The sequence below is a fragment of the Myotis myotis genome, unplaced genomic scaffold (assembly GCF_014108235.1).
Source record: "Myotis myotis isolate mMyoMyo1 unplaced genomic scaffold, mMyoMyo1.p scaffold_m19_p_6, whole genome shotgun sequence".
NCBI lineage: Eukaryota > Metazoa > Chordata > Mammalia > Chiroptera > Vespertilionidae > Myotis > Myotis myotis.
The window spans coordinates 97,795,399-97,806,397 of record NW_023416368.1 but is presented as its reverse complement, the minus strand read 5'-3'; the positions used below and the strand labels follow the sequence as shown (position 1 = coordinate 97,806,397).

Genomic DNA, 10,999 nt, shown 5'->3' with positions numbered 1-10,999 from the left:
CGCAGCAAACTCGGTTAGTCAAAGGGCGCTGGTCGGTGTGTTCAGTGGTTAGAGTGCGGGTTTGATTCCTGGTCAAGGGCACTACCTGGGCTGCAGGTTCACCCCCGCCCCTGGAGGCAACCAATCCACGTCTTCCGTCTGTGTTTCTCTGTCTGTCTGTCCCTCCCTTCCACGCTCTCTAAAAAGTAGGTGAAAGGTGAGGATTAACAAGAAGGAAAGAAAGGGCCGGTTCCGGGACAAAGGGCTGCGGCCGCGCCTGCGCAGAAGGTCCCGGGCAGCGGGGGAGGGCCCCCTGCGAGGTGACGGCGGGTTGCCATGGCGGCGCTGAGCGGCCTGGCGTCGGCGCTGGAGTCGTACCGCGGCCGCGACCGCCTGGTGAGGCTGGGACGGAGCGCAGCCGAGGCCCCGGGATCGGGCCCAACCGCAGACCCGGGAAGCGGAGGCCGCGGGCGGGATCCCCGTGCAGCGGGCCCTGCCCCGCGGGGCTCAGCCCGGCCGAGCGGCGACCTCCGGGCGGCCCCGGCCCCAGCAGCCCTTCGGGGCAGTGCCCGCCGACCTAGCGCCGGGCTGGGCGGACCCGACCGGACCGCCAAGTAGGGGGCGGGCCGGGCCGTCTCAGGACGCCCGGGGCGTGCGCTTCCACCGGCTCAGCCGCGGGGCGGCACCTGCCACCAGAGCCCGCGGACGTCCCGGGTCTGGCGCGGCCGCCAGCTGCCCGGTTGTCCGGGGAAATCTCGGGGATTCGGGGTCTGGATGTTGGCGATGGGCGCAGCCTCTCTGGTTGGGACTGCCTGACTCCCTCCAAGCCCCCATCACCCTTCCAGGGCCACACGGCCTCACGGGCCAGCAGAGGGCGCCCCGGGCGGGGCAGGCAGTTCACGCCCCACCCCTGCTGCTCAGCGAGGCGGTGTAAGACAGGGAGAAGCGGGTGGAATCGAGATGGAAGGTGGCGAGGCTGACCCGGTTCTCCACGCCCCACAGCACCGAGCGGGTTCCTTCTTGCGGAATAATTAATGCAGATCACCCTTTGTCCGCGGGCCGAGGCAGCCTCCCGTCCCCATCTCCCAGCCCAGCCCGGTTCGTCCCGGGTGGATGCAGATCCACGTGTCTGCCTCGTCCGTTGCCAGCGGGGAAGGGAGGCCCGGAGGTGGGAAGTGGGGTTCCCTTTTCTTGTCCCCATCACATCTGTCTCCGGAGGCCGTGGCCTCCTGCCATGAGCCAGCCCCTTGTTAGAGTCCGCGCAGTGCCTCTGGACAACGATGTCCTGTTTTTCCATTCGTCCTGCACGTTTCTTTTTGAACTTTCAGCTTTTATTGAAACCTTGTTGAGTTACCAGTGGTTCTCAACCTTCTGGCCCTTTAAATACAGTTCCTCATGTTGTGACCCAACCATAAAATTATTTTCGTTGCTACTTCATAACTGTAATGTTGCTACTGTTATGAATCGTAATGTAAATATCTGATATGCAGGATGGTCTTAGGCGACCCCTGTGAAAGGGTCGTTCGACTGCCAGAGGGGTCGCGACCCACAGGTTGAGAACCGCTGAGACTCTCCTGCCTGCTCACCTGCAGGCCCCCGCCAGGTGCCCCGCTCCGCCCAGGAGCAGAGCCTGCTGACAGTGTCTGCTTCCCCAGCTCCGGACCCTGGCGTACTGCTCCCAGCTGGTCGGCGGGGTCTTGGTGGAACAAGGCCCGGCCAGGGCAGACGTGGGGGCGCGCCTGCTGGCAGTGTCCTCCCAGCTCAGCGGCTGTAGGACCATCCTTCGCCTCTTCGATGACGTGGCCATGTTTGTGTACACGAAGCAGTATGGCCTGGGGGCAGAGGTAAGGGGTGCAGCCCGCAGGGACTTGTCTAAAGGCAACTGTGCAGCAGAGTCCTGCAGGTCCATGGCCTGAGGCGCGTCCCTATGAGTTGGGGCAGGTGGCAGCTCACCCTGAGCACCTCAGTTTGCCTGTTTGCCAGGATGGTGACTACCCCTCTGGTTTGGGAGAGGGACCCATCCTGCAGCCTGGAGTTACCACCCCCCCCCCCCCCCCAGCTCTGCCCCACCAGCTTCTCTGAGGAGTGCCTGCCTGCTTCCCTCCCAGGGTCCTGTGCAGGGAGCCTGTGGCAGGGCAGGAAGGCTGCGAGGCAGGGGGTCCCGAGTCATGGCTTTTCATGGCCTGGCCCGGGCCCCTAATATGGGCAGTGGGTAGGTCGGGCCCAGGCCCAGCTCCCTCTCCTGGTCCTGCAGGAGGAGGACATCTTGGTCCGCTGTGTGTCTGTCCTGGGCAACCTGGCCGACCAGCTGTACTACCCCTGCGAGCACATCGCCTGGGCTGCTGATGCCAAGATCCTCCACGTGGACGCCGCCCGGTGGTGGGTGCTGAGCACGGCCCTCTGGGGGCTCTCGCTGCTGCTGGGGATTGTCAGGTAGGCGTTGCCGCTGCTGCTGCTCCCTCGGGCTGGAGGGAGGGAGCGCTCATCGCTGGTGCGGTTGGCAGACAGGCGGGAGCCTGTCTTAGGGTTCTGGAGGCCAGAAGCCCAACATGGTCTCACTGGGCTAACCTCAGGCTGTGGGCAGGGCTGTGGCCCTCTGGAGGCTCTGGGAGAATGTTCCCGCCTTTTCCAGTTTCTAGAATTCCTTCCTGCATTCCTTAGCTCTGGGCCTTCCGTCTTTGAAGCACATCACCCCAGCCTCTGCTTCTGCTGCTGCGCCTCCCTCCTCTGAGGTCCCTGGTGTCGGCATTGGGCCCACCTGGATAATCTCCCAACTCAAGACCCTTCACTCAGTCCCATCTGCCACATAAGGGAACACACTCATGGATCCTGGGGATTAGGACGTGGGCATCCTTGGGGGCCATGATTGTGCCCACTGGGCTCAGGAAGAATAACTGTGGCCTGGAGAGGAGTGGCCAGCGTGGCTGCCTTCACCGGGCCCCTGGGTCCTGCTCCCGTCGCCATCGGCAAACAGCCCCAGGTGAAACAGCCAGGAGTTTCCTGCTGGCTGTGCTTCCGAAAGCCGTAAGGTTCCTAGAACTTTAAAATAACGGTTTCCTCCCAAACGTTTTCTTCTCTGCACATTGCTGAGCGGGTTTGTTCAGTCCCTTGGCCCAGAAAACACAGGGCGTGAAGGGCCTCCCGTGGCAGAATTTCATGCAGCAACAGTCTCTTGGGTCCCTGAAGGGAGGCAGCCGACCCCTGACCTTGGCCTGGGGGAGGCGGGCGTGTCCCTCGCCCTGGGCTAGGCCTGCCATCCAATAGCCCTGTTCTCCCCGTTACAGATGCTCTAGTTACACGTTCATCCCAGACAGTCTGGAAAACAAACGAACCCAAAGTGGAAGATTCCAATCACCCACAGGCCAGAGGGGACCCCGAGATCCCGCTGTTTAGACTCTGATGACTCTTCTATCCTTTGACCTCACACTCTGCGGACACATTTTCCTTGCTCTGATCTCCTCGTTACACGGACGGGGCTTGGTCTTGATCATGAGCTCTCCTCATGTTCATGGTCACTGTGTCTGTGACCTTCCCGTGGGCGTGGGGCCCCGACAGGGGCCTGGGCTCTGGATACTCCCGAGGCTGCAGATCCCAGGGGCCTGGCGACCTCTGCGCTGAGATCCACCATTCCTGTTTTAGGGGCGGCCTCTATTCCATTCATTTTAAAAAATAGACTATATTTTAGAGCAGTTTTAGGTTCACAGCAAAATTGAGCTGAAAGTAGAGTTCCCATGTCCCACCTGCCCCACACAGCCTCCCAGCCAACATGGCGTGAGAGAGGGACATCCGTTGCAGTCGATGAGCCTGCACCGACATGTCATCCTCACCCAGCCGTGGTCTACACTAGGGTCACTCTGCTGCACGGTCCCTGGGTCTGGTGAGATGTAACCCGACATCCACCATCACAGCATCACACAGAGCGGTTTCCCAGTCCTGACAATCCTGTGCTCTGCCTGATGCCACTCGTGTTTGGAGCATGTTGTTTTCCCAGGATTGTTCCGTATTTGGTGTTAGCAAGGGTGTGCAGTGGAGGAGCGTGTGTGCTCGTCATGACCAGGTGTCCTTAAGACCCCAGGATGCTGCAGAGTCACCTGGAAGGTTGGAGAGATGCCTGGGGCCAGAGGTTCTGATTCCACTGGTCTAGGGACCCAGCACCGAGAACTTGGTTTTGCCTTAGTTCCCCACTTACCTCACTGCAGGTGTGGCCCTGCGTCTCATACTCTCTGGATGGGCACACAGGGGCTGGGAGATGTGACCAGGACCTGGACCTCCCAATCGTGAAGTCTGGCTGGGTCAGCCCTCCCACGGGCAGGACTCAGCCACCTGCACTTACCCGGCCGCCCGCAGCCCAGGGTGCAGGGCCAGGTGGGCAGTCGGGCGGGCGCTCTGCAGGCCTGAGAGCCCTGGGGGGGCACCAGGGCTGCCTGCGGCCGGCTGCTTCCTCAGCCTGCAGATGCCGGCCCTCAGAGCCCAGAAAGTTGTCAGGACCACCTCCCACAGGCTGGTTGGAGCCATTTACGGCAGAGCTCAGCACCCGTTAGGGTAACCTGTGGCCGAGCAGCAGGTGGCAGAGCCTCCCCAGGGCCCGCACTGGGGATCGAACCCTGGCACGCACCCTGCTGCTCTTGCCCTCCGGCAGGGCCCCTCATCCTCTCTGGTGTTGCAGGTCCCTGTGGGTGGTCCTGAAGCTGAGACAGCAGCTGAGGAGCCCTGCAGCGGCCGTCACCAGGTATTTCCTGGGGAGAACGGCCAACTTCCCTCTCACAGGTCCCAGGAGTTTCCCCAGCCCCCGGGGGTGCTCTGAGTTGCCAGCATTATCAGCCCTGTCCCTGCACAAGGCCCGGGGGGGGGGGGAGGGGCGGTGCCTGGGTCACCGGGCTCACCACAGCCTCCAGGTGACAGTAGCACCCTCACTTGTGGGGACAGTGGGGCTTGCTCGAGGCCCACAGGCAGGACACAGCAGCCAGGACTCGGGCTGAGTCCTCACGCTGCACCCGCAGAGCAGGACCGGAGGACCAGGGCAGTGTCCCTTTCTCCTGGGAACCGCTGTGCCTGGCTCAGGCCTGGGACCTGCCCGGGGCCAGTCCTGCCCCATCCCTGACTGGTTCCCGGGGTCAGGACTGAGATGTGGATTTGAGACTTTCCACACAGGTCTGTGCCCTGGTCACGTGGGCTCCCTCTGGGGGTGGCAGGACTCCTCCTTGCTCACAAACAGGGTCTGTGGTCACTCCCCTCCCTGCCCGTCGGGCCAGCACGGGCACCCCTGGGCCTGCCCTGACGACTCCTCTTTGACCCCACAGCCAGCGGCCCCGGAGCACGCGGGGGGCCGTGGAGGCCCGGATCCAGTCGGAGCTCATGACTCTCCTGAGCAACCTGGCCGACCTGGCCAACGCCGTGCACTGGCTGCCCCCGGGTTTCCTGTGGGCCGGCCGCTTCCCCCCGTGGCTGGTGGGCCTCCTGGGCACCATCTCCTCCCTCCTCAGCGTGTTCCAGGCAGCCCGGGCCAGCGGCTGGGCGGACAAGGCCGCCTCCTGACTGGCCGGAGGTGCACGGACACCGCTGGAACCTGCTGAGGGCCTTCCACGGACAGGAACCACCGGGCAGGCGGCTGGGTCTCTGAGCAAACCAAGGCCAGATGCGGGAGCTGCCACCCAGAGAACACAGGGCGTGACCTGGGGCACGAGCTCAGTGAGGCAGGATGTGGTGGGCTGAGGTCCCTGGGCACTGGGGGTCTGGGCCCTTCCACCCAGGGCTCCCCCTCGCCCCGCCCACTTGGAGGTGGTGTCTCTCAGGGGCAGAGCAGAGGACCCGGGACTCCCATGTAGACGAAAAGGCCACAGCGGCCTAAACAGAGCCTCACTCCCGTCCCTGGCATCCTGTACCCAGATAGGCAGGCCAGGATGGTACATGCCAAACGGGCCTTCAGAAAGCTGACATGAGAATCAATTAAAACTGTGGTGCTGGTGCGAGGCCCAGGGTGTGTCCTTTTTCCTAAACTCGCCAGCTCCTTGCCCCTCCCATCGCAGGCCCACTCATTGCACGCCCTCTCCCTGCACCTTAGTTTAGGGAGGGCGTGCGGTGCCACCTCTGGACGTGACGGCCCATGTGCCTGGGTGGCTTCTCAGGGGACAGAGCTGCAGTGGGAGGCCACACCTCCCATGACCCTTTCTGGAACCCCTTTGGCCGGTGGTCCTATCCGGTGAAGGCTGCTGGGGCAGCAGGCTGTGCTGGCTGCCACCCACGCTGTCTCCTGCCAGGCCGTGCCCACATCACATCCTTCCTCCTGATCCCTGGGAGGTGCTTGTGGTCGAAGCAGCTGACACTCAGCCACCGCTCGGACCAGGGCTCATCCCTTCAGGCCAGTCCGGCACCTCGTAGGGTCCTCGCGGGCCGGCCCGTGTCTGAAGATGCCGTGGCGCTGCCTCCGCCTCAGGGAGGCGTTGGCGGGACCGGTGTGTTTGTTTTCAGTCTGACATCTGCGGCCGGAAGTGCGTGCATGTGGCATTGGTCGATGATGCCCAGCCTGCGCCTGCTGGGCGATCTCCATGTGTCCCGGGACCCTCCACCTTAGTCCCCGTGGGAAAAAGGGAATCAGGCTCTGCCTTACGTCCCCAAAGTGCCTGGAAGACTCACCAAGACCTGTGCTTGCAGTCTGAAGCCTCATGATTTCAGCCAGATGGCTCTTTTCTGGGAAGATAAGTGGCTGGGAACAGCAGGGATGGAGGGCTGCTCGGGGTAACATGGGTGCAGAAGGTGCCCACCCTACACTGGCTCATCTCCCCCTCCCTATTGCAAAGCCGAGCAGCTGGCATGTTCCGGCGCCCGAGGAACCAGCAAGACTAGGTGGGGTCAGAGCAGCACCGCCTGCCCGTCTGGAGACTCAGGGAGTACATTAGGCGCTGCACGAGTGGCCGAGCCACGTGGACACCTGGCTGTGCCACATCAGGCCCCGGGGCTCTGGCTGCTGGTCAGCCTGGGCGCCACCGCTGGCCAGGCTCAGGCACACTGCTGGGCAGCTGAGATGACCCTGCCTGCATGTGGCCACACCCCTGCCCACTGCTAGGTCCCTGGTGGGGGGTAAGGCGTCACTGGTCCTGGGAGCACGTCTGTGGCAAACGGCTCAGGGAGCAGGGGGCCGTCACCCTAGGGCCACAGGGCCAGGCTAGCCAGGGTGGGAGGGCGTGGCGGCATTCCCCAAAAGCTGACCTGCATTGGGGGGTTCATTCTGGGTCTTCTGCCTCTACCTCTGACTGTCCAAAAAGGATCGTGCGGGGACTTCTGAGAGGAACAGAGCAGGCTCCGCTCGCCACAGGCGTGGGGTACAGGCAGCTGGTCAGGCTAGTCTTGAGGCTGCCTCCCTGCACTCCCCGCCCCAGCTACAGGGCAGGAGTGGGGACAGCAGCCGAGGGGGCTCCTAGGGTGTTGTGGGCCCACTGGGAGGTGGGACATCAGACTCTGGTCCTCAGACTCCTGCAAGACCCTGGGTCTGGTCAGACCTCCCTCCAGTTTTCCTGCAGCACCTGGCGTGCGGCCCCGCTGGCGAGGTGAGCCTGGGGGAGCCCCACCAAGAGACGACCCTGCCGCAGTGAAGGACAGCTGCTCCGCCAGCTCGTCTTCAGACACCTTTATTGCTAGAATCGGGCTTGAGCTCTAAGGCAGTTCTGAAACATCCCGCATGAGGACATGCTGCGATCATAGCATCACTGGGTGGACCGAGATCATGTCAAAGTTACCAAAGATGTACCCAGATCCCACAGGAGTAACACTGCTCAGCCGCCAACTTTACAAATAAAACCGGGCCCTACCCAGGAGTCACCGCAGGCTACTGGCCAGAGCATGTGCCGAAGACCTGCCCGCTGCACGGCCTGAGTGGAGACCCCACCACATGCCGAGAAGCCTGGGACATCTCTTCCGAAGACCTGTGTGCCTGAGGCCCAGGAAAGCACTCGTCACAAAAGGACAGGAAGTAAAGGAGAATTCTCTAAAGTGCTCTGATTCGTCTCAGTACAAAAACACAAAACACTGATTACAGATCCAGCACAGACAGGCTCTCGTGTCCAGGGGATGGAGGACACGTCTCTTTGGTCCTTGCTGATGCTGCTGGTCCCGTAGGCAGAGTTGAGGGTCAGGGCCAGCGGGGGCCGGGGCCGGAGTGGTTCTGAACGGCTGCTGTCAGCTCGTCACTCACTGGCTGTGTCACCTTGACCCTGTGGTGCCCCAACTCCTAGGCAGCCCAGGACCCATCCTGCCAATGCTTCGGGAGGTCTGGGCTCTGGGCCGGTGGAGGGAGCCTGGGATGCAGAAAAGTATGTCATGTCCCCTTCCTGCACCAGCACCCGAGCTTGTGTTTGGCCAGAGGTGGGACGTGGCTCTGGCTCAGTCACCACCCTGACATGTGACACCACCCCAACACCCACAGCCTTGCGAGTGGACTGGTGGCCCTTGTCCTCTTCCAGGGATAAGGGGACAGTCCGCTACAGCGGCTCACTGGATGTGTGGGCCTGTGAGGTGGCCACCTGCCCACTGAGGTCTCCAGGCCACATGTGCTCCCAGTGTGTCACCTTCATTGGCAGTGCCACCGCTCTGCTCTGTGTTGTACCTGCATCAGCCCATCAGCACCGGACACCAGCCCTGGGACTTCCTCTTGGAGGCCCTGGGAACACCAGCTCATCTCATGGGGACTGAGGGCCCCTGCTGGGGGCTGGGGCTTTGGGGCGTGCTGGCCTGGCTAAAGCTCTTGAGTTGGCTTCCCCAGGCCGAGCACCTGGAGAGCCACGCAGACTCGGTGAGGTGCCTGGGAAAGCACGAAGATTGACTAGAGCAGGTTTTAAAAAACCCACTAAATTAACGCAGGTTCCAGTCAGACCCCTTCGAGATGAGTTCTGCCCTAAAGAACTCACTCGAGTACAACTGGCCATCCTTTCTAGCCACTCTGCCCTGGGGCCCTCTGTCCCTGGGGCTGTGTACGCCCTCGCCTTGCGGCTCACCATGAACCCATGTACATCTCGGCTTTGATTCTGCCAAGGGAGACAGCTGACACTACCCTGGCCCTTCTGCTGCCCTAATGACCAGTCCAGCTCCAGTGTCTCCTCCTCCTCATACCGAGGTCTGGCCCGTCGTCAGGCTCCGTGTGGGACCCCCAGTCTGTCACTACCTGGGAAAACTGCTTGGAGTGGGCCTCTCCCTACCCAAGCGGGGGCTGCCATTAAAATAGCTCCTCAGTTAGCTTAGGTTCAACCTTCAATTAAAAATGTTCCTTTTCGTATAAAAAAAGGCACCGCTGCTGATCAATCCTACAGCAAGAGCCTGGAGACGACAGGCGGCCCCGGCCCCGGCCAAAGCCTGGCCAGGTGGGCATCCACGGTGGTGTGCTGGGCAGGGGGAGGGCAGCCGGCGAGTCCCAGAGAGCACGGCACCTCAAGCCGCTGGCCCTAGAAGAAGATGACGTCTTCTTTGCTCACTTCTTCCTTGTCGAGTGGGGTAAGGGGCCGCGGCACGGGCAGGAAGGGGGGACACTCGGGGGACGTGTCCTCCACGGCTGGGCTGGGCGCCTGGCAGGAGAGGTCTGGAAGACAGAGGATGGCGGTGTCGGCAGCCACCAGGCATTGCGGAGGCCCTGTGCCTGGGTGGCTGGGCTCACCTTGGGGGGATGCGGAGCGGTGGCTGCTGCGCCGGACGGGACTCAGTGAGCTGTGGCTCCGAGAGGCGTACTCCTCCTTGCCCGTGAGTTTGCTGAAAAGCTGCTGCTGCTGCTTCAGGTCGAACGAAGCTGACAGAGGGAAGAGGGTGCAGCCTGGGTGCTCAGCCTGGCTCCCGCACGTGGCAGCCCCCACCCCTGCTCTTGAGCACTTCCCAGGACACTGTTCCAGGGGGACCCCGCTCAGACAGTAAGCCCCAAATGCAGTGACACAAAATGGGGAGAACAGCCCCCAGCCGACCCCAGGAAGCCCCTAGAATAAGCCAACCTCTGGACCCAGTCCTGGGACACAGGCCCTGCTCTGTAGGTCCCAGGAGGGCTCCCTGACCACACCTGTACCCTCACAGCACCTGAGGGAGCCCCGAAGCTGTGTCAGAGACCCCTGGCATCGTCACCAGTGTCCCTGAGTGACTAGGGTGCTCTGACTGCTGGCCTCTGGTGCCACCCACAAGGCCTGCCAGGCCCTTCTTTCTGAATTGCCAAGACACGCCCTTCCTGGTCCAGTTTGAGGACTGAGGTGGAATGGACCTGGGGTCTGCCAGGCCCATGTGGCTTCCAGAGGATAAACCTCCCCAGGGTGGGGGAGGGGCCTCAGCGCATGGCCAGCTGCATCTCCCGGAGGACGGCCGGTCCTGTGGTTCGTCCACAAGGAGGGGCTTTGGTGTCACTAATTGCCCCGACTGGATCTCCTAGTCCGGGAGGGGCTGGGCCGGCACTGGAGGCCACCGTCTCCCAGAGATCACCTAGACCACCTACTCCATAGAGGGAGCTGGGCCCCACCCGCCACACCCTCCCTCAGCACAGAGCTCACCTGAACTCTCGCTGCGCTGGGAGCCCCTGCTCTTGCCGCCCTTGTCCTTGCCGCCCTTGGTGAAGGCCGCCAGCTTGGTGGGGATCTGCTGCTGCACGGCCGCCTGCCTCTGGATCTGGTTGGTGGTGCTGAGCAGCTGGATAGGCACGTCGCTCCTGGCTGGCCGGCTCTCGGCTGGGGTGCTGTCCCGGCGAGCCACCTCCTGGCGCTCAGGGCCTTCCAGCCCCTCCCCGTTGAAGCTGGGGGAGTGGCTTGGGGGCTGGGCCTGGAAGAGGGACAGAGACACACCCCAGAGACGCTCCTCAGGGAAGCCCTTCCTGGGACAGAGGGGAGGTGCTCTCCTCAGCACCGCCCACTCCCAGGGCTTTGGGGAGAGCCTTGTCCACCCGCCCGGAACCTGGGCCCACAGCTTGCAGCCTCTTAGCTGGGCCGATGGAGCTGCCATTCGCTGCCTGTCCCCTACACACACACACACACACACACACACACACACACACAGAGCTCGCAGCCCC

General features: G+C 62.8%; 2 protein-coding genes across 6 annotated transcripts in view; one reads left to right on the top strand and one right to left on the bottom strand.

The window, feature by feature from the left end:
* Window positions 1–212: 212 nt before the first annotated feature.
* On the top strand, window positions 213–5,951 carry PEX11G (peroxisomal biogenesis factor 11 gamma). Of its 3 annotated transcripts, none has more exons than XM_036312372.1 (5): window positions 216–375; window positions 1,635–1,823; window positions 2,234–2,412; window positions 4,646–4,708; window positions 5,280–5,951. In XM_036312372.1, the coding sequence occupies exons 1-5, from the start codon at window positions 316–318 to the stop codon at window positions 5,512–5,514; spliced, it is 726 nt and encodes a 241-aa protein (XP_036168265.1). In that variant the 5' UTR covers window positions 216–315; the 3' UTR covers window positions 5,515–5,951. The 3 variants fall into 3 exon arrangements, with proteins under 3 accessions (XP_036168266.1, XP_036168265.1, XP_036168267.1); XM_036312374.1 differs by having other exon boundaries at window positions 261–375; window positions 1,572–1,823; XM_036312373.1 differs by lacking the exon at window positions 4,646–4,708 and having other exon boundaries at window positions 213–375.
* Window positions 5,952–7,588: 1,637 nt separating this feature from the next.
* The window catches only part of ARHGEF18 (Rho/Rac guanine nucleotide exchange factor 18), a 104,695-nt gene continuing 101,284 nt past the window's right edge, over window positions 7,589–10,999 (bottom strand). For all 3 annotated transcript variants that reach the window (XM_036312369.1, XM_036312370.1, XM_036312371.1), the window contains 3 exons: window positions 10,488–10,752; window positions 9,620–9,748; window positions 7,589–9,544 (listed from right to left, as the gene is read on the bottom strand). In XM_036312369.1, the coding sequence (XP_036168262.1) occupies window positions 9,411–9,544; window positions 9,620–9,748; window positions 10,488–10,752 (528 nt within the window). In that variant the 3' untranslated portion in view covers window positions 7,589–9,410. The remainder of the gene's footprint in view (window positions 9,545–9,619; window positions 9,749–10,487; window positions 10,753–10,999) is intronic.

Bases quoted from the DNA above. Each gene is read 5' to 3' on its own strand.
- PEX11G (XM_036312372.1), top strand. From the start codon at position 316: ATGGCGGCGCTGAGCGGCCTGGCGTCGGCGCTGGAGTCGTACCGCGGC. The intron at 1,824-2,233 runs GTAAGGGGTGCA...CTGGTCCTGCAG, and splicing joins AGTATGGCCTGGGGGCAGAG to GAGGAGGACATCTTGGTCCG. The intron at 4,709-5,279 runs GTATTTCCTGGG...TTGACCCCACAG, and splicing joins CCTGCAGCGGCCGTCACCAG to CCAGCGGCCCCGGAGCACGC.